This window comes from Halichoerus grypus, chromosome 9, assembly GCF_964656455.1.
Source record: "Halichoerus grypus chromosome 9, mHalGry1.hap1.1, whole genome shotgun sequence".
Classification (NCBI taxonomy): Eukaryota; Metazoa; Chordata; class Mammalia; order Carnivora; family Phocidae; genus Halichoerus; species Halichoerus grypus.
The window spans coordinates 114,966,065-114,988,990 of record NC_135720.1 but is presented as its reverse complement, the minus strand read 5'-3'; the positions used below and the strand labels follow the sequence as shown (position 1 = coordinate 114,988,990).

The 22,926-nt window shown below is 42.2% G+C and overlaps 1 protein-coding gene and 1 pseudogene across 1 annotated transcript; one reads left to right on the top strand and one right to left on the bottom strand.

The window, feature by feature from the left end:
- The first annotated feature begins 1,001 nt into the window (after positions 1–1,001).
- On the top strand, positions 1,002–12,418 carry LOC144378931 (HLA class II histocompatibility antigen, DP beta 1 chain-like). Its single transcript, XM_078054361.1, is given in 7 exon segments — positions 1,002–1,101; positions 10,248–10,316; positions 10,319–10,382; positions 10,384–10,502; positions 11,458–11,739; positions 12,246–12,350; positions 12,405–12,418. Coding segments are annotated over 7 exon segments (753 nt in total).
- Positions 12,419–16,627: 4,209 nt separating this feature from the next.
- LOC118522954 (gametocyte-specific factor 1 pseudogene) lies at positions 16,628–17,509 on the bottom strand (annotated as a pseudogene).
- Positions 17,510–22,926: the final 5,417 nt, after the last annotated feature.

The following is a 22,926-nucleotide window of genomic DNA, read 5'->3' as shown; positions in this document are numbered from 1 at the left end:
ACATTTTATATAAGTACTTAATATATTTGTCTGAGCGAAATAAGTCAAACAGAGTACTTAATATATTTGCTGTAAATTGTATTTGTTTTGTTATTGTCTTCCTTAGGTTGTGTGTTCTGGGGGAGTATATTTACCTCATTTCAGGAACTATCTGTATTGTTTGTTGGAATTATCTGGTGTTTAAAAGTTACCAAAAATATATACATATGTTGAATTGCAAAAAAAAAGGATGGTCCCTGATAACTTCATTGATCTACTCAAAAGTCTCAGATCTGTAAGTTTCTAAAGCGTTTTACACGGGTGCTCCCATTTCACCCTCAAGAATTACTGATATGCAGGTGCTACCGTCCCCATTTTAAAAATGAAGAAATGGTGGCCCAGAAAGGACAAGTAATTTGTGTAAAGTTGTACACCTACTTCCATGCCTTATCTGGTATTGAAACCCAGAGACCCTTAGTCCATATCCTTTCTTCTTCTAAGAGCTACAGAACCGTTGAGAGGAAAAGATATACACCGCATATTTTGCATGCCCGCTTGTACAGCTCCCAGGGCTAATTCTGAGTTCTGGGATGGACAGTCTAATCCCCCCCAAGTCATTAACACACTGTTTAGGACTTGCTCTGTCCCAGAACATGTCTGTGCAAGGGGGATGGCGTTCACCATGGAGAAGGAATGACATTCCCTGGGATCTGTTCCTAGGGAGGAAAGTATATAAAACAATCAAGACTTATGACTCACCCAGTTGCTCAAAATGAGGATCCCTTTCCTTATACTGTCTTCAGTGAATCTTACACCTTAAAGAATCATGTGTTTTATACCAAACTTCTGTCTGATGAGTGACAATTCCTGTTTATTGGTTCATTTTTCAGAATCTGGTCACACCCGGGGATAAGGAAGGCTGCCCAAGCTCATCTTGTCTGATATTTTAGGAATGGGGCCCATTGAGTGAGAGCTGCTCTGACTGCAAGTCTCTCAGCCCCCATCCTTTCCCAGGCTCCAGGATGGTGGTCCCGAGGATCACTGGGGTCCCAGGGATGGCCGCTCTCATGATGTCCTTGGTGATGCTAAGCTCCCCTTTGGTTCAGAGCAGAGACACCCCAGGTAAGTGCAGAGCTGCTCCTCTTGGAGGATCCAGCTCAGGGGAATGACCTTAGGGGGCTTTCCATGTGGGCTCACTCCCTGAGAAAGGCTTTAGGGCTCTGACATCGTGCAGGGGCTGCTATTCTCAGCAGAGAGAGAAAGAGATCAGGGTGTGCGTGTGATGGGGACGATGGTACCTGGTGGTCTGGAGTGATTTTGGAGGGGCAAAGTTCTCACAAAAGGGTCATCAAAATGACATTTCAACATCCATCAAAGATCAGAAAGGGGAAATTATGGTTAGTCTGCATTGTCCAAGATTTGAAGATCACTCTGTAGAATCAGTGCTCCAGGTAGGGGCCCCTTCCACAGAATCAGGCAGGAACCCTCATTCCATGACCAGTGATGGCCAGAGCAGCAGAGGAGGGTGATGACAAGCTGTGGTTAAGGCCGACAGGATACCAGTTGCAGCTGACTGTCCCTCACATTAGGAATTGGATCAGGGCACATCAGGACAGGACCAGAGAAGTGAAAAACAGGAAATGGCCTCTTCTAGTTCCAGTTCACCACCAAGAAACCATTAGTGATAGAATGGTGAATTTGTTTATGTTAAAATTTCCCAGCCTCCTCATCCCCATCCATAAGGCCAGCCCCACTTCCTCCTGAGGATCAGGTACTCTCAGGTCCCTTCCTTAATTTCCAGGGATAATAGCATTTGAAACTCCCAAATTCATCTGCTCAAACTCCATCCCAATGTACCCATTTCTCAGATGAGGGGAAGGGAAAATTTCATACATTTCTGCCTCAGAAGGGCAGAGAGTTAGACAGGGCAGCTCAGCTGTGTGCTCATGCCTGCCATGAGAGAAGAAATGGAGAAGCGACAGTCCTAGACAGCCAGAGGAACTGTGGAAGTAGCTGGTGAGATGCGACAGTGTCCCACAGGAGGTGACAGGAGAAGCAATGCTGTTCTGGGGTCCAGGGGCAGTTGTGCTGATACGAGTACATTGGAAATCAGAGCTGGGGTCTCCTTTGGGGTGAATAGCGAGCAGTGTGGTGGGTGGTGGGAGGGGTGGGGTGAGATGAAGCCAGTGGGTTCAGATTTAAAAGGAATGAATAGAGTCTCATTGCCTTGTGAGAAAGACTACTGTAGGGAGCAAGCAGGTGGACCAGGAGCTCTCTGCACAGTTTTGATGCTGAGGAACTCATTACTGAGTGAAATGTGAGTCCTGAAAACTTGGACCCAATGGGTTGGGCACATTCCTCCAGTTTCTTATGCCTCCAACTCCTCAGGATTTCTTCAACTTTCAACAGAGCAAAAATAAAAAGAGACAAAAGGGGAGATGCTGAAGTTGTTGAGAAAATACTAGAGACTATTGGGTCATGAAGAAAACTGTGGAGAAAGGAAGTATCCAAGTCATGGATGAAACAGAACTGTAGCTCCAACAGCCACTTGAAACATCCTTTGTTCATGACATTTACCATTCTGGCATTTAAGCCCTGGGACTCTATCCTATCACACACCTGGGAGGCAGAGGACACCTGGGGATTTAATCTTTTGTTTACTCCACTTCTTCTATCTCCCTTTCCCAAGTGAAAGAAGAGGTGGAAAGAAAGAAATTATCAGTATTAAGTTAATAAAAGCTCCTTTTCAAGCATTAATGTTGTGCCTCAAAGGGCAGCTCCATTTGAGCCATTCTGAACAAACTAGGGCTCTTTGTCTCCACATAATCTAAGCCATCATAGCTTGAGAAGGGGAAGGGCTCTAACCTCCAGTGACCAGGGCCAGACACTATGCTCTAGGTTTTATTTATATCATTTTATTTAATTTCAACAGTAGTCCTTCAAGGTAAATAATAATGATAATAACATCCTTTTTTACAGGTGAAAAAGTTGAGACTCTAACAGGTTGCTTTACTTGCCCAAAGCCACACAGCTGGTCTGCAGACATCCTTATTGCTCTGTCCACATTACCTTCCTTATATCCTATGGTAATTACATATTCTTAATATGTCCTAGTCTAGAAAGATGATGTATTTTACACCTGAAGTTTTCAAGCTCTACTCTAGAAAATTCAGATGTTTTCAAGAGTTTTAGAAAGTCTGTAATATTTTTCAAGTGCACATAGGAAAGAGAGACCTTTGTGTGACATTTGTCTGCTTTGAAAATAAGATTTCACTTTGAAAAAAAAGTTAATTACTTTACTTTTTTTTTTAAGTTTTTAATCCCAGTAGTTAACATGCAATGTTATATTATTTTGGGTGTACAATATAGTGACTCCACAATTCTATACATTACTCAGTGCTCATCAAGATAAATGTACTCTTAATCCTCTTCACCTATTTCACCCATCCCCCCACCCACCTGCCCTCTGGTAACCACGAGTTTGTTCTCTATAGATAAGAGTCTGTGTATTGGTTTGTCTCTTTTTATCCTTTGTTCATTTGTTTTATTTCTTAAATTCCACATATGAGTGAAATCATATGGTATTTGTCTTTGTCTGACTGACTTATTTTTCTTAGTGTTATACTCTCTAGCTCCATCTATGTTATTGCAAATGGCAATATTTCATTCTTTTTTATTACTGAATAACATTCCATCGTATATAAACCACATCTTCTTTATCCATTCATCTATTGAAGGACATTTGGGCTGCTTCCATAGTTTGGCTATTATAAATAATGCTGCATTAAACACAGGGGTGCATATATCCTTTTGAATTTGTGTTTTCATATTTTTTGGGTAAATAGCCAGTAGTGTGATTACTAGATCATAGGATATTTCTATTTTCAACTTTTTGAGGAACCTCCATAGTGTTTTCCACAGTGGCTGCACCAGTTTGCATTCCCACCAACAATCATAGCAACATTTTTCTAAATGTCTCCTGAGGCAAGCGAAATTAAAGCAAAAATAAACTATTGGAACTACATCAAAAATTTTTTAAAAGTCAACTACTTTAAAAGAGGAAAAAATTGAAACCACTATTCAGAACTAACAGAACTATGTCCTGATTGAAAAACAGGTGGAGAAGCCTCTTAGCGGAACAGGAAATGGAGTTCGATGTGGGGGAGGAGAGCAGGCAGGGCTGGTAGAAGACAGCACAGACTCCAAACTGGATGGGGCCAGGGGCTCCGAGGCTGAGGGACAGAGCACAGAGCAAGAAGACAGGCTTGGGAGATCGGAGAGAAATGAAGTGCTGCTGCAGCACAGCCCTTGCAAGCTATAAGTTGTATAGGGCTCCCTGAGCTTTGTTTGGTGGCTCCCTCCCTGCCTGAGCAACCAGTTGAGCAACTTCAAGTTGGGGCACGTGAAGCCCTGAGAAAGGACAAGGACTCTGACAAGACCACCCAAATCAACTCTTGTCATCTCTGCAGTAACAGAGATGATGGTCAGATCCCCTCACACCCTCCTCCTACTGTTAGGATGGTCTGTTAAGGCCCCTTGACAGCCACTCAGAAAGGCTCCTGAGCAGGGGAAGGAGCTTCACCTGGAGCTTGGGCTCCCTGAGCTCAACCCTGAAATGACAGGGTGAGCCTTGTGTTGACATATTCTTCAAACATCCTTTATTTCTGCCACTGTGCAGCATTGCCCTCATTTCTGTGGTCTAGGAAGTCGTGTGATAAATTCATTCTGGATTTTCCATTTATGATAAACTTTAAGTCACACAGAGAAGCTGCAATTTAAAGACTCCTTCAACAGACAACTGTGGACCCCCAATTAGATTCCAGGCAGCCAGTAATTTACAATCAATTCTTTGTTGGCTAACATTACCCTGACAACAAAACCAGACAAAGACAACCCTAGAAAAGAAAATTGCAGGCCAATACCCATAATGAATATATATTCAAGATTCTCAAAAGAATACAAGCAAACCAAATTCAACAGTGTATTAAAGGAATTATACACCATGACTAAGTGGGATTTAACTCTGGGATGCAAGGATATTTGGACATAAGCAAATCAATCAATGTGATACACCACATTAACAAAATGAAAGGGAAAAACAATACTTGATCGCCTCAACAGACACAGAAAGGGCACTTGAGAAAGTTCGACATCCATTCATGATTAAACTCTCAACAAAAGTATAGAGGGACCTTAAACTCAACACAATAAAGGTCATATATGAAAAGCCACAGCCTATCTTACCAATGGGGAAAAACTGAGAGCTTTCCAAGATCTGGTTCAAGCCAAGGATGCCCACTCTTGCCTCTTCTTTTCAACATAATTATGGAAGTCCTACCCAGAGCAATTAGACAAGAAAAAGACATAAAAGGTATCCAAATCAGACAAGAAGAAGTAGAATTATCCCTGTTTGTGGATGACATGCTTGTACAGACAGAAAACCCTTAAGACTCAACAACAACAACAAAAAACTTTTAGAACTTATCAGCAAAAAAATAAAATAAAATAAGAACTTATCAACAAATCCAGTAAAGTTGCAGGATATGAAATCAAAATGCAAACATCAATCACCCTTCTATACACAGACAATGAAGTATCCAAATAGAAGTTAAGAAAACAATCACAGTCACAATAGCAACAAAAAATATAAAATACTTAAGAATAAACTGAACCAAAGACTTGTACTCTGGAAATTATAAAACATTGTTAAAGAAATCAAAGAAGACACAGATAAATGAAAAGACATCCACGTTCATGGACTAGAAGAATGTTCATACCACCCAAAGTTACGTACAGATTCCATGCCATCCCTTACAAAGCCCCAATGGTATTCTTTACAGAAATTGAACAAGACAGCTCTAAAATTCATATGGAATCACAAAAGACCCTGAATGATCAAAACAGTCTTGAGCAAGAAGAACAAAGGATCACATTTCCCAATTTCAAAATATATTACAATGCTACAGTGATCAAAACAGTATGATACTGGCATAAATACAGACATACAGAGAACCGTGGAATATAATAGAAGGCCCAGAAATAAATCCACATATCTACAGTCAACTTATAGTCAACAAGAGTATGCCAAGAACATAAAGATTGTCTTCAATAAATGATATTGAGAAAACTGGATATCCATATGCAGAATAATAAAATAAAACCCTTATCTCATACTGTATATAAAAATCAACTCAAGATTGATTAAAGACTTAAATGTAGAATCTGAAATTATAAAACTCCTAGAAGAAAACATAGAGGAAAACTTTCTTGACTTTGGTCTGAGCAATGATTTTTTTGGTTATGACATAAAAAACACAGGCAACAAGCAAAAACTAACGAATTAAAAGGTTTTTGCACAGCAAAGGAAACAATTAACATAGTGAAAAGGCAACCTATGGAATGGGAGAAGATATTTGTAAACCATGTGTCTGATAAGAAGTTAATATTCAAAATACGGGAGCTCATGTAACTCAATAGAAAAAACAAACAAAAAACCTGATTAAAAAAACAGCAAAGACATATCAGATAAAGGCCTAGTATCCAAAATCTATAAAGAACTTATCAAACTCAACACCCAAAGAACAAATAATCCAATCAAGAAATGGGCAGAAGGCATGAACAGACATTTTTCCAAAGAAGACATACAAATGGCCAATAGACACATGAAAAAGTGCTCAACATCGCTCGGCATCAGGGAAATCCAAATCAAAACCTCAATGAGATACCACCTCACACCTGCCAGAATGGCTAAAATTAACAAGTCAGGAAACGACAGATGTTGGCGGGGATGCGGAGAAAGGGGAACCCTCCTACACTGTTGGTGGGAATGCAAGCTGGTGCAGCCACTCTGGAAAACAGTATGGAGGCCCCTCAAAAAGTTGAAAATAGAGCTACCATACGATCCAGCAATTGCACTACTGGGTATTTATCCCAAAGATACAAATGTAGGGATCCGAAGGGGTACGTGCACCCTGATGTTTATAGCAGCAATGTCCACAATAGCCAAACTATGGAAAGAGTCAAGATGTCCATCGACAGATGAATGGATAAAGAAGATGTGGTATATATATACAATGGAATATTATGCAGCCATCAAAAGGAATAAGATCTTGCCATTTGCAACGACATGGATGGAACTGGAGGGTGTTATGCTGAGCGAAATAAGTCAATCAGAGAAAGACATGTATCATATGACCTCATTGATATGAGGACTTCTTAATCTCAGGAAACAAGCTGAGGGTTGCTGGAGTGGTGGGGGGTGGGAGGGATAGGGTGGCTGGGTGATAGACATTGGGGAAGGTATGTGCTATGGTGAGCGCTGTGAATTGTGCAAGACTGTTGAATCACAGATCTGTACCTCTGAAACAAATAATGCAATATATGTCAAGAAAAAAAAAAAAGAAGATAGCAGGAGGGGAAGAATGAAGGGGGGGAAATCGGAGGGGGAGACGAATCATAAGAGATGATGGACTCTGAAAAACAAACTGAGGTTCTAGAGAGGAGGGGGGTGGGAGGATGGGTTAGCCTGGTGATGGGTATTAAAAAGGGCACGTTCTGCATGGAGAACTGGGTGTTATGCACAAACAATGAATCATGGAACACTACATCAAAAACTAATGATGTAATGTATGGTGATTAACATAACAATAAAAAATTTTTTTTAAAAAAACAGCAAAGGACCTGAATAGACATTTCTCAGTTGGTCAACATGTATATGAAAAAGTGCTCAACTTTACTAATTAATTTACTAATTAACTTTACTAATGCAAATTAACACCACAATGAGATATCATCTTAACCTATTAGAATGGCTAGTATCAAAAGATGGAAGATTAATGATACTAAGATGTGGAGAAAAGAGAACCCGATACACTGCTGTGGGGATGTAAGTTGGTGCAGCTTCTATGGAAAACGGTATGGAGGTTCCTCAAAAAATTAAAAATAGGACTACCATATGATCCAGCAATCTCACTTCTGGGTATATATCCAAAAGAAATGAAATCTGGGTTTTGAAGAGATATCTGCACTTCCATATTCATTTCAGTATTATTCTCAAAACCAATATATGGACACAACTTAAATGTCCAAGGACAGATGAATGAATAATGAATAAAGAAAATATGGTATATGTACACAATGTAATACTCTTCAGCCTTTAAAAAGAAGGAAATCCTGACATTTGCAACAACATGGATAAACCTGTAGGACATTATGTTCAATGAAACGAGGCAGATGTAGAAAGACAAATACTGCATGATCTTACTTATATGTGAAATCTAAAATAGTTAAATTCATAGAAATGGTTACCAGGGGCTGGGGGAGATGAAAATGGGGGGATATTTTTCAAGGAGTACTACGTTTCAGTTGTGGATAAGTTCTGGAGAACTGTGTTGACAATATTGTATTGTGTACTTGAAATTTAAGAGGGTAGATCTTAGGTGTTCTCACCACAAAAAAAAGATTTAAAAAAAGGCAATTGGTAACTGTATGAGATGATGAATATGTTAATTGGCTTGTGAATATTTCACAATGTATACATATATCAGACCATCAGGTTTTACACCTTAAATATATATGACTTTTTTTTATTATCAAATATATGTCAATAAAGCCAGAAAGTATTTAGGATGGCTTAGGTTAGGTGCTGTATATAAATATGAATAAAAGAGTAACTTGACTTAAAATGTTCAAGTGTAAAAAACAGAACAGGACATGGGGAAAAATCACTTTGTCTGCATGTCCCTAATGTGACCCTTGTGATAAGATTCTAAAACACACAGAGAATGCACCCACCCATTCTAATGGGTTTCCTACATAGTTGTTGTTCCTATGCATTCTTTCAAGATATGTATTTTTCAGTGCCTATATTTTTAACATTCCTACACAATGTTATAGAGTGTACAACTATTTGGTGTCATCTAATGGTTACATAATATTCCATGGTCCAGGGGCACCTGGGTGGCTCAGTTGGTTGAGCATCCGACTCTTTTAATTTTTTTTTTTTTAAGATTTTATTTATTAACAGAGAGAGAGAGACAGCGAGAGAGAGAACACAAGCAGGGAGAGTGGGAGAGGGAGAAGCAGGCTTCCCGCCGAGCAGGGACCCCAATGTGGGACTCGATCCCAGGACCCCGGGATCATGACCTGAGCCAAAGGCAGACACTTAACGACTGAGCCACCCAGGCACCCCGAGCATCCGACTCTTGAGTTCAGCTCAGGTCATGATCTCAGGGTCCTAAGATCAAGCCCCATGCCAGCTCCATGCTCAGTGGGGAGTCTGTTTGGGATTCTCTCTCCTTCCCCCTCTGCCCTTCCCCCTGTTCATGCTTTTTCTCTAAATAAATAAATAAAATCTTTTAAAAAATATTCCATGGTGTACATCCACAACAGTTTTTAGGTGTTTGCTGTCCCAGGGATGATCACACCAACTGATTCCTGCCAATTCTTTAGTGTCACAAATAATGCCACAGTCAACAGCAGCCCCTACCTGTCCCTTTATGGACCTGAGTGTGAACATTTTTGATGTCTAACAAGTTGTGGGAGTGCTGGGTCATATGGCATACATCTCTTCAGTTTGACCAAGTGTCCTCTGGGTGCTATTCTGACCATGGGGCAGGGGGTGCGTTACACTCCATATGATGCTTGAGTCTAATAGATCTCAGTCTCATTTCTTTCTGAATTTTCTTTCCACTGGTGAGCTGCAGGCTGCCTTGCAAGTTTCCTCTCCTATAAATTCCCATTCCCACTCCTTACCACTGCTCTATCACTGTCCTTTATTTTGCTTGTTTTTTAGGAATTGCTTATATATTTTAGATACTGATCCCATGTCAATTTTAGACATTGTGAGTGTATTTCTATTCTGTCTATTCTTAGTGGTGCCCTTTGCATAACAGAAGCATTGAATTTTAATGCAATTCATTTCATTATCTTTTTGCTTGTGATTTATGTTTGCTTAAGAAATGCTTCCTCACCCCCATATTCATTATTATATTCTCCTATACATTCTTTTTTTTTTTTTTTCCCTTTTTAAAGATTTTATTTATTTAGTTGGCAGAGAGAGAGCACATGAGCAGGGGGAGGGGCAGGCAGAGGTAGAGGGAGAAGCCGACTCCTCGGTGAACAAAGAACCTGATTCGGGGCTCGATCTCAGGAGCCTGGGATCATGACCTGAGCCGAAGGCAGACGCTTAACGACTGAGCCACCCAGAGCCACCCAGGCGCCCCCCTCCTATACATTCTTATATTCACCTCCTAGTTTACTCCCCACAGAGCTTTACGCCTACCAGAGGCGGAGTACCTGCCTCGAGTTCAACGGGACGCACCACTTCCGGGAGCAATACACTACAACCGAGAGCTGTTCGTCCAGTTGGACAGCGCCGTGGGGCTGTTTGCCGCCGTGTCCGAGCATCACGGCCAAGAACTGGAACATTCACAGGGAGTTCCTGGCCCTGAGACGGAGCGCCGTGGACTCCGTGTGCAAGCACAACTTCGACCTGGACGAGGGTTTCACGCTGAAGCGCCGAGGTGACAGGGCGGGTCTGCAGCGGACACTCTGCACCGGGTGGACTTGGGCAGCAGAGGCGGGAGCGGCCGCCGCGTCCCAGAGCCCGCACGGAGCCCAGGGGCCAGGCCAGCGCCGCAAGGGGCCAGACTCCCTGCTCCGCAAACAGGAAAGAGACAGGAGCATTGGGTTTGTGGATCTGGCGACAAACTTTTTTTTTTTCCCCTGGTAGAGGAAGCCAGGAGACAGGTTAAAATGAAGAACAAATCAAGCTACTTCATTTCTTCTCCTATTATTTATTATTTATTTATTTATTTATTTATTTATTTATTTATTTATTTATTATTTCTCAGAGAGAAAGAGAGTTCGAGCATAAGCGGGGGAGCAGCAAGCAGAGGGAGAAGCAGGCTCCCCACCCAGCAAGGAGTCCAATGTGGGACTGGATCCCAGGACGCTGGGATCATGACCTGAGCTGAAGGCAGACGCTTAACCGACTGAGCCACTCCGACATCCCATCTGCTCGTCTTTTTTAAAGGAGAATATTAGACTGCTAGATCAAAGGAACTGTATTGGCTGAATATATTCTGATTCCAAGATAATATCTGGCAGGATTATACATCCTTTTAAACAAGATGAGAAAATGTAAATTCAGGTAACTTCATAGCTGGTCCAACATTTCTGCTCAAAGAATATTAGTCACTGTCACCTACATTTGTGGCAGAAGTGTTCTAGAGCACCAACTCTGACCCTCACCTGTTCTTTGCTCTTTCATTATTGGGTGTGACAAGGTCATTCTTAGAACATTTGAATGTTTTATTCTGTTTTTCCTACTGTGTTCCCCATCTCCTGCCTCTAAATAGCTTAATAGGTGATAGGATTTGTCTTTAACATCTGAGAAGTCAGTTGGGCAAGAAAATCGCTAAATGTTCTACTTTGGCTGTCTCAGTTGTCATAACAAAGAGTCTTTTCCCCTCCTAGTCCAGCCTCAAGTGCATGTCTCTCCCTCCAAGAAGGGGCACCCGCAGCACCACAACCTGCTTGTTTGCCACGTGTCAGATTTCTACCCAGGCCACATTCAAGTCCGCTGGTTCTTGAATGGACAGGAGGAAACAGCTGGGGATTTATCCACCAACTCGATGCATAATGGAGACTGGACTTTCCAGACCCTGGTGATGCTGGAAATGACCCCCCGGCAGGGAGACGTCTACGCCTGCCAAGTGGAGCACCCCAGCCTAGATGGTCCTGTCACCGTGGAGTGGAGTGAGTTACTCCCTGATGACCCTCCAGGCTCTGAGGTCTGCTCATTTTGTCTTGTGTTACTACACAAGACTACCCCGTGTTCCTCATCAACCTAACTGTGGTCTCGGCTGGGAGCAGTGATGGTCTGGCAATCCTCGCACACATTTATCCTGCCCTGGGGGAAGTCTAAAGAATCTCCCCTTGTCAAAAAAACCTCAGAAATGCCATCACCTTCATGACTGGCCCTCAGACATGGAAACACCTCTCCCTTCAGTCTCCCTTCAGTCCCTTAAGCTTGGACTTAATGGGCTGACCTAAAACCAGCATTTGCATCCTGTGGAAGCCATCACTCTGCGGCCCAAGACTTTAGTGCTTTTCACATCTACTCTTTCTCCATAGTGGTTCCAAGCTTGACCTCATCCCCTTCCTTTTCTGTCCGTGGTAGATTAGATCAGGCGCCTGTCAGACAGGGCCCTGGGGTTGCGGCAAGTGGAGGGGAGACTCACCCTGACTTCTGTTCTCCCCAGAGGCACAGTCTGCCCGGAGCAAGATGCTGGCTGGAGTCGGAGGCTTTGTGCTAGGGCTCATTGCCCTCGGAGCGAGCTTCATTCTCCATTGTAGAAGCCAGCGAGGTAAGAAACTTCTGGAAAGTGGTTGACACTGTCCACTGTCTCGCTGTTCTTCAGTGATGAAGTTGTGACAGAAAAGCAAAACAACAGAGCAAAAAGAGGCCACTGAAATCAGACTCTGATGAGGCAAAGACAGCCCTGTGGGGAGGAAGGTGCCTAGCCCGAGATCTGGCCCAGTAAGATACCCGAGACTGCTAGTTACCCTCTTTGGCAGGGTCTTCTTTTCTGCCTGGGGACTCAGACCTACAGAGTGGGCCCCGCTTTCATTCCCAGTGACATGGAGACTGCGGTGGAAATGTTTGGATAATTTTCCAAGATGTTGTTGCTCCTTACTCTCTCAATGACCAAATCCATCTTCCTTTTTACTTCCATTTCAGGATGACAGGGACCTCAGCCAACAGGTGGTATTTCTGCTCCCTTCTTCCTTATCGGGATGTAATTCATTTCATTGGAACATGAGACTGGGAGCATTCAATGAGTATCTGTGTTCAGGATAGATCACAGGAAGTGTCCTAAGAATAGGAGAAACTCTCAGAGGCTGCTCCTTTCTTTCAAGTTGAGCCAATTGCACCCAACTCTTGATCCCATTTTCCTCTTTAAGTGGGTGTGGCCACGGAGCATGACTTTGCCCCATTGCTGAAGGGAACTCCAGAAACTCTTTTCCATTTTTCATTAGGCCAATGTTCAGCCTCTCTCTATAATTTTTTTGTCTCCTGGGGTGCGTGGGTGGCTCAGTCGGTTAAGCGTCTGCCTTCGGCTCAGGTCCTGGGATTGAGTCCCACATCGGGGTCCCTGCTCAGTGGGGAGCTTGCTTCTCCCTCTCCTTCTGTTTCTCTCCCCCTCCCCCCCACTCGTGCTCTCTCTCTCTCTCTCAAATAAATAAAATCTTTAAAAATAAATAAAAATAAATAAATTCTTCTTCTTCACAAGGCTCCTGAACTGATCTCAAACATCACACATAGCCTTGGAACAAGCGGTTCTGATACGCCTGTTGTCCAGCAACCTCCCGCTTCCAGAAAGGACATTATGGCTAAATGTGCCCCCGATGTCAGTTTCTGAGTCTCTGCATTTTAATTCAATGTACTTCCTCTTTCTCAAGTTCTTCCGGTCTATAGAGTAACCTTTTCTGAGGAACACAAACCATCTAAATCAAATGTTGTTCTTTCTTTTTGGGAGGAAGGAGATGGTCATGTGACCATGCTTATGTTTGAAGGGTTTGGTGATCACCAGACAAGTCACTGTTGTTTTACCCAGGCATGGAGAAATAAACTTGATGGTGATCAATTCTCCCTAGGAACCAACTGATAGTGGACCTCCTAAAATTTGCTTTACTTCATCATAGATGACCAAGTTCATGCTGCATTCTTACCAGTGGGGGGGGGGGGGGAACCATTACTCTTAGAAATCCCAGGTAGTAGGGCGCCTGGGTGGCTCAGTTGGTTAAGCGACTGCCTTCGGCTCAGGTCATGATCCTGGAGTCCCGGGATCAAGTCCCGCATCGGGCTCCCTGCTCGGCAGGGAGTCTGCTTCTCCCTCTGACCCTCCCCCCTCTCATGTGCTCTCTCTCTCTCAAATAAATAAATAAAATCTTTAAAAAAAAAAAAAAGAAATCCCAGGTAGAACAGACGCTGAGCCTGGATTTTGGCATTGGCATTCATACAGGACTGATAAAGCATGTCAATCATTAAGAATATGGTTTCCAAGTATAAAAATCAACAGAAGATCAGAATTGTAAATAACAGGTATAATATGTTAATATTATAGTTCTCTTTTTATACTATTAACATCAATGTATAGAAACAGACTTACCCCATGACTCTCTGTTTATCAGATCACCCGAAATTCCTTCCCTTCTGAGTCATTCAGTAGGAAGTACATCTCTATTTCCAAAAGGGTCAAAGATATGTGTATACCAGAATTTTCAGACATGGGTCTGCTTTTAGAATACAGTTTATTATGATTTTTATAAATCTTTATAAATCTTTTTAATTAATGTTTCAGACCAAGACAGAAATCATATTTGTTTCCATCATTTCATGGTATGGCATGCCACCTAAGCCCAAATTTCATATAACAGTAATCAGGAAAACTTCTAATTCCTGTAACATTTATAGATTAGCATCATTTTTCAAAAACGACAAGGACTTAACCAAGTTTAAAGAGCTTTCCTTTTTTTTTAAGATTTTATTTATTTATTTGACAGAGAGAGACACAGTGAGAGAGGGAACACAAGCAGAGGCAAAGGGAGAGGGAGAAGCAGGCCCTCCGCCGAGCAGGGAGCCTGATGCAGGGCTGGATGCGGGGCTGGATGCGGGGCTGGATCCCAGGACCCTGGGATCATGACCTGAGCCGAAAGTAAATGCTTAAAGACAGCCACCCAGGCGCCCCAAGAGCTTTCCTTCTTAACTGACCTTCTTGCATGTGACTACCTAAAACCAGTCTGATCAAATATCATCATAAACTATAACTTTAAGTCAGTTTTTGGTTATTTTAAATACCACAAGATAACCATCTTGTGATCAAATAAGGGGCTGTGTCGGAGGTCTCCAAGACCACCCAGATTAGGTGATTCACTAGAAGGAATCATATAGTTGTACTCATATAGTTGTATTCACGGCTATGATTTATTACAGCAAAGGTTACAAAGCAAAGTCCATCAAGGGAAAAGGCACATGGGGCAAAGCCCGGAAAAACCAGGTGCAAGCTTCCCAAAGTCCTCTCTCCATTGGAGCCACAGGACGCACTTAATTCCTCCAGCCATGAGTTGTGATCACACGTGTGAAATATTGTCTGCCAGGAAAGCTCAGCTCTCTGGATTTTTGCTGGGGCCTGGTCACGTAGGCACCATCTATCTAGCACATACCGAAATTCCAGACTTGCAGAAGGAAAGCAGGTGTTCAGCATAAACCATATATTTGTACAATTTAGGTACAATTTAGGCACATTCTTATCAGGTCTGAGAACGGTGGGAACCCTTTCAAAATCCAAGCTCCCAGATGCCAAGCAGGGGCCAACTTTGTAAGCAGGCCAAAAGGATGGTAGTCAGACTTGCTGTTACTTCTTTTCTGCACAGGGGCAAACCATCCATTTTGCTGACAATTTTCAAAATAACATGAGTATCCATTTTTACCAAAGAAAGACATATATTGATACAGAAACACCCTTAAAGACTAGGTTTCTGGAAACATGGGTTACTGCAGAAGACATGGAGCTAAATTCATATAATTATGTTTCATTATTATTATTATGTGAAATTATTATTACAAATGTTTTATGAATCCTATTAGCATTTAAGCAGGTTTTTTTAAAAGTAATCCCTATGTCTAACAGGGGACTCGAACTCACAACCCCGAGACCAAGAGCTTCTCATTCCACTGACTGAGCCAGCCAGGTGCCCTTAGATTTAAGTTTTTGAAAAGCTGAAGTACAAACAAAGGATGCAGAGGAAAGTATTCTGTTCTTTGAAGTTTTTGGGTTTTGTTCAATGCCATGAGAAATTACACGTGATTTCTAGCCTGTGATATTTCTAGTAGAGAGTATAGTAGCCCCCCCTTTCAGTGCCCCAAATGAGAAAGTTAAGTTGTAATTCATATGTCCACTGTCCAACATCTTGGAAAAAAGAGAGAGGCAATCCACTTAGTGCCCAAAGAATTTCACATCCAAGAAGTCTGACTATGAATGAGCTTCTCATTGCCTGCACTGCCTAAAATGAGAGAGACTTCACTATTTCAGATTTTGATAAGAAACAAACAAGCCTTGTCGGCAGAGGACTGATAAACCAGCATTTATATGCCTAAGAGTTCATTTAATATTATCTTGAGTCATAATTAAAAGGAACTTAGTTTAAAAACATTTTGCCTGTTCCCTTAGCGTCCTTATAAAGCAGAACCAATACATTAATTTAGGGTTTGACAAGAAGAGGGTCTCCCTGATTTTGTTTGGTCAAGAATTCCTCCCAAAATGGTGTCATCAGATGACAGTCAGAAAGCTGTGAGTTAACTCAGAATTCTGACCATTGAGTCCGGTTTTGAAGTTTGCCCTCTTGAGAGTAGAGGATTGTCATGTGGAAACAGAATAGGGAAATTTCTTTTTCATAACACACAAATTACTTAGTACTTCATCCTTTCCCTTTTTTTTTAAATCGGCTTTATTTGAAACAGTTCTTCTGAGTTTAAGGGTTCTCTCTTTAAAAAAGAAAAAAATTGTTTTATCAGACTCCACACCCAACGTGGGACTTGAACTCACAACCCTGAGATCAAGGGTCCCATGCTCCACCTGCGGAGCCAGCCAGGAACTACCAACTGAGCTGGCCAGGCACCAAAGGTTCTTTCTTGTATTAAATGAGTGAGAACTCAAAGCAGGGAGGGGGGAAAAAAAGAAAAGGTACTTGTCAGTTTGAAAGTCACAGTTTATCTTTCTACAATTAAATTAAGAGGAAAAAAATGAAGAACCCACTGGTAGCAGGAAGAAGCAAAAGTCTTCTAGGGCCTGGCATTTGATGAGATAGATACTCAGTTACTGTGCGTTTCCATTGTTTTTCTATGGCAGAATACACGGCAGAGCCTTGGGAACGTGCATGCCTGAAGCCCGGTTACTCGTCTGTTCCATACCCGTAACTGTTGTTGCCACAGTAGCTGGCTGTGCCCCAGACAAATAGGGTGCTGGTCTGTTCCCACAGATCTTTATCCCAGGCTTCATCGCAAGGATGCACTGCCATGTGCTTTCCGCCAGAGCCTCCTGTCCAAGGTTCCTGATTTGGTTCACAACATCCTGCTCAGTACAGCTTTTATCACAGCTTGAGATATGATGACTGATTTCGGCCCGAGATCCCTGGTGGCGACCACTGAAGGGACAAGCAACTAATTTGCGACATCAGGATGATTCTTTCTGTACTCAATAAGATGATAAGGAAACCTGCAGGCCCTGATCTGGTGGTTTATATCGCAGGGGCATTGTAATAGCTTTTCAGGCTCCAGGGACTCGGTGTAAGCTTCTTCCAGGTTGGAAATGGAGGAGCTGAATCCAAGTGCTCGGTGCAGACCCGCCCCCCACCCCACAGTCGCCTTCTCGCCCCAGCTACGCTCACTTCCGGGGGGGTTATCCTTTCCTTTGTTATTGAACAACTGCAGGAATTGAAATTGTAGGGTATTGTTAATCCTCATGAGAAACGTTCTCAGTTTTTTGAGGAAGCAGCATTGCAAGGATCTGAATTTTAAATGTTCTTTAAAGCTCAAGAATAGGGACGCCTGGGTGGTTCCGTCGTTAAGCGTCTGCTTTCCGCTCAGGTCATGATCCCAGTATCCTGGAATCGAGTCCCGCGTCGGGCTCCCTGCTCCGCGGGAAGCCTGCTTCTCCCTCTCCCACTCCCACTCTCCTTGCTTGTGTTCCCTCTCTCGCTGTGTATCTCTCTGTCAAATAAATAAATAAAATCTTTAAAAAATAAAATAAAATAAAACTCAAGAATATTAAGTAGGATCCCATCACCACCTTGTGGCAAAGAGTGGAAGCTACACTTGGAACAAGCAGTGGGGCAATTTGTCCATTTGGGAATACTCCAACATTTTTAACAAAAAAAGTTAGAGAAAAAGTTAGGCATACAAAAGCCAAAATAAATATGGCCAAATGTAGAGGCTTTGGCAGCGCCAGGGCTTCTGTGGTTTGGTTATGCCTTTAGCAGCAGCCGGGAAAATATGCTAGTCATTGCTCTGTCACTAAACAAACCCTAATTATATTAACTGAATATAAAGAAAACATACTGACAGAAGAAACCCTTCAACATCAACTTTGGAAAGAAGGCCTACATAACTAGAGAGTGCTAGGACCTGGAAAGTGAATGTGAGCATCAGGAAACATCTAGAGCAGTGCTGTCCAATAGAACTTTCTGCTATGCTGGAAATGTTCTGTGTCTGAGCTGTCCGATAAAGTAGCCATTTAGCCACATATACTTCTGAGCATTGAAGATGCTAATGGCTTGTGCAACTAAGGAGTTGAAATCTTCATTTAATTTTAAATTATTTAAATTTAAATTGTCATAGCCACCTGTAACTAGTAGCTACCATACTGGGCAGGCAGAGAAGAGTTTACAATCTTTCTCTAAAAATACGTAGTCCCTCTCTTAGTAGCTTTCAGTGGAGGCAGAACCATCTGCAGGTGAAACTGCTAGAGAACTGAAAAGTGAAAAAGAATTAGACAAGCAAGGAAAGATGGAAATAAAGTGTCTTGTCTGGTCACAGCTCATTAGATTTGAGGATATCCGAATCTCAAAAACATAACAGGCCCACTAGCAAGTTAATAAAATTACAAAAGAAGTTAAGGAAGCACCCAACAGTCCAATTCTACCACATACAGACCCTTCAACCATAGAAATAATCTTGGCAAACCTCCAACTCACGCAATTGAAAAGTTCTGGGAACCAAGCCAAAGGAAATCACAAAGACAAAGAGCTCATAAACTTTACGAACACATTTTTCCTGGTACATACAGAAAGGGGGCACTTCAGCACACCTCCTTTATTCGCCATGTGAGTTTAAAGAGTTTTGCTCTAAAGATCAAGCCAGATCCTCTCGTAGAACAGCACAAATAGCCCCAAGGTCTGTCCTTCCGGACCTGTTGCAATGGTAGCTCCATTTGGAGACATCCTAGACTCTATTAAAACACTTTGGGCCAAGAAAAATATCCCAGAATTCTAGGAACCTTGGGGTATAGGATCACCAGCAACTTTTAATCAGGAAAACCTAATCTAATAAGAGGGCTATTTTGAATATTGGGGCATGTGGAGGAGAAAGTATCTAAGGTGATAGCAGTTGAGATAACATTAAAGGAGTTTACAGAAAACCAAAAATGTTTCAGTGGTGATTTCACCTGTCCCTGGGTATGTTATTTGAATTTACTAATGCAATTCTGGAAATTGGAAAAGCTACCACTTTGAACTTCTGGAATTCCACTTCCCCACTGCTGAGAAGCAGAGATGAGAAGCAGAGATGCCATCATATTACATAGGATTAGGTTGAGCTGGGAGAAACAGAAAATCCTGAGAGCGACAGTGGCTTAACCAAGACAGACGTTTTTCTTTCTCGTGTAGAACCCCAGGGCTGGTACGGTGTTTAACAGTGTCAGGGTTCAGTTTCCTTCTATCTTGTTCCACCAACCTCAACATGGCTCTTCCCGCTCAGCTCCAATATGACCTGCTTGAGTTCCAGCTTTCATGTCTCCATTCCAATCAGCAGAAAGGGGCAAGGGGGAAGAAGGACCCATCTCCCTTTTTATAAGGGCACCTTCTGGAAGTTGCACACAGCAGTTCTGCATACAGCTCATTGGACAGGATTTATGTGTGGCTGTACATCGCTGGAGAGGAAGATGGGAAACCAGTACTTATTCGGGAAGTCCATGTGCCCTTGTGAAATGGAAAATCCTATTAAGGAATCAGGGATTATGGGTATTGGGGAACAATTAATGTTTTCTGCCATGCCATGTCTCTAAACAATTTCTTGAGTAAGATCCAGAAGTGGGGGATTGTGCAGTGGCTTTTACCAATAAAACAGTCTCGTAATTCCCATAAAAATCATCTGTTTAAAAACATGTTTTTTGCCTTAATGGGGGGAGTAGTTCCAATGTAATCTACCCATCGGTGCTGGCTGAAAGGCCAACAGTTCGAGGCAAAGCATTAAGCAGAAGATTAAAAACAAATAGACTGCTTATTTTGTTTCACTGACAAACCTCCCGCTAGGGATTTCTTGAAGTTTTTGGAGGCTGTTTTGGAGGCACCTAGAGCAGCACGCTTTCCTCCATGACTCCGCCATGGAGGAGTCTATTGATGTGCCTGTCTCTGAGTATCTGAGAAGGTCATTGGCCTTATCGGAGCATCAGTAGAATAGCTACAATATGCATTCTTTCAAGATGATTTTAATTTGTTAGCAATGCCAGCCAGTTGAGTTCTCAGAGACATATGCCATGTAGTTATGTATGTCTTACTTAAATCATTAAACTCCAGTGATCTGTGTACCTGTTTGGCCTCTAAAACAGTATTATCCAATAGAACTTTCTGGAATGATGGAAATATTCTACATCTGCGCAATCCAATATGGTGGCCACTAGCCCCAGATGGCTATTGAGCACTTGAAATGTGGTTAACGCCCCTAAGGAAATTTATTTTTAATTTTATTTAATTTTTATTAATCTAAATAGCCATATGTAACTAGCGGCTAATGTATTAGCACAGCTCAAACGCATCTTGCTGTTTAAGGACCGTCTAAATTTGGATCCATTTTTACTAATTGGTGAAGAGATCCAAGTTTAATGTGGATGTGGGATATGCAGTTTTCAGAATTCAAACATACCAGTTGATTCTTGTTCCCCTTCTGGTTTCCTCCAGTCCTGGCACAGGGCTTTCACTAACAGCTTGGCTCACAAGCTGTTTATCTTCTTGTTAATCATACCTTTCATGGTGCCTTGTCCAACATCACACACCTCCATGGTGCTTGTTAGTAAGGAGCAAGTGAGGTTCTGTGAGCCCCAGAAACAGTATGGGGAAGGATCCCAGGCACTGGGCACGTGGTGAGTGTGGGGCCATCTCTAATGATTTCAGAAAGGACCTGGCAGAGACTTCTTTGTAGTAATAAACCAATATCACAACTCAGTGGCAGTTACACTTTTCAATTTCCCGTGTTGCATCGACATGGGCCAGATACGAGCCTTGGTGTCTCCAAAATACTTGCAATACCATAAAGTTGGTCTTTAAAGACAAAACAAGGGGCGCCTGGGTGGCTCAGTCATTAGGCATTTGCCTTCGGCTCAGGTCATGATCCCAGGGTCCTGGGATCGAGCCCCGCATCGGGCTCCCTGCTCAGCAAGAAGCCTGCTTCTCCCTCTCCCACTCCCCCTGCTTGTGTTCCCTCTCTTGCTGTGTCTTTCTCTGTCAAATAAATAAATAAAATCTTTAAAAAATAAAAAATAAATAAATAAAGACACGAAGGTGCGGTATTGGGCATGTTTGCAGCTAAATGGTGTCAGGTATTTCTAACGCATCTTTTCTTAGTTGACGAATGTCACATTTGACAGTGACAGAAACAGAACAGCAGCTATAACAAAAATAATAATAATAATAATGTGCTTATAGTTTAGCCAAAGAAAATGTCAGAATTCACCCCGTGCTGCCATACTTTGCTGACTTAATGGCTATAACTCAGTCTAAAATTAACACCATTGTTCAGCTGCACAAGGCCTGCCCAGGGAAGGAAGTTGGATATGGACTTCCCACATACCGGTCCTGCTAGTGTGCGGCAGACACCGTGGTTTGGCTGACCCCCCACCACACTCATCCTGACCCCTCTTTCCCCTTCCCAGACTTCCTTGCAATTAAGGACGGCTGTGTGACCCGAAAGCAGAAGTTTGCTAAAGAAACCAATGCAGCTGTGTCACTATGACTTACTTCTTCCATCTTGACTGTTGATGTGATAGCGAGTTGTAGCAGCCACTTTGGGGACACGAGGGGACAAGTACACGGAAGGAAGGGTGACGTTGTGAGAGGGTGGAGTACAAAGATACAGTCTGGGCTCTGATAGCATCGACAAGGGTCAAACCAACACCACCAGCTGTCTTCCTCACATTTCTTGTTATATGAGAAAAATTAATTCTGATTTGTTTTTAGCCACTGGTATTTGGGTGTTCTGCGCCGGCTTTTGCAAGCAGTTCTCCTAGATGCAGCAGGTCCCAGGAGGCCCTTTCAGACCTAGGGCATTTGGTTGCCTTTCTTACTCTGTCCCTTTGCTTATTTCCTACGGGTCTCCGAGCAGAGGTTCGCAACCCGGGCTGCCCTTTGGAATCACCCCGGAGAACTTCTATAAAAGTACCTTTGCCTAGGCCCCATGCCAGATGAACTGAATCCACATCTCTAAGGGTGCGGACAGGGCATGAATAATTTTTAAGAGTTCTTTTAAATTAGTGATTTACAATGTTTCCTCCCTCAATCAGGACTCTCTTGACTCTTAAAAATTATTGAGAACCCAAAAGGCTTTCCTTGTATGTCTTATGTTATGGATATTTATAGTATTCAAAATGAAAACTGAGAAAAGTAATACTTATTAATTCTTTTAAAAAGAGAAAAAATAAGCTGCTTTCATATGTTTAAATTTTTCCATAATAAAAAAAGTAAGCAAAAATAACTTAGGGAAATAAGGTTTGGTTTGGTTTGGTTTTAAGTAGGCTCCATGCCCAGCGTGGAGCCCAATGCAGGGCTTGAACTCATGACCCTGAGATCAAGACCTGCGCTAAGATGAAGAGTCAGATGCTTAACTGATTGAGCCACCCAGGTGCCCCAGGAAATACGTTTTTAAAGATTTCAAAGAGTTTTATCTGCTCCATTTGGATCATGATTTGAACAAACACACACATACACACAATCTAGGACATCTGAACACTGAGTGGATATTTGATGATAAGAATGATTATTAATTTTTAGATGTGACAATAGAATCGTGCTCATATTTGTAAGAGTCCTTATCTCAGTGCTACCTACTGAAAAGTTCACAGACGGAATCATAAGATATCTGGGATGGATTCAAAATAATCCAGATGAATAAAG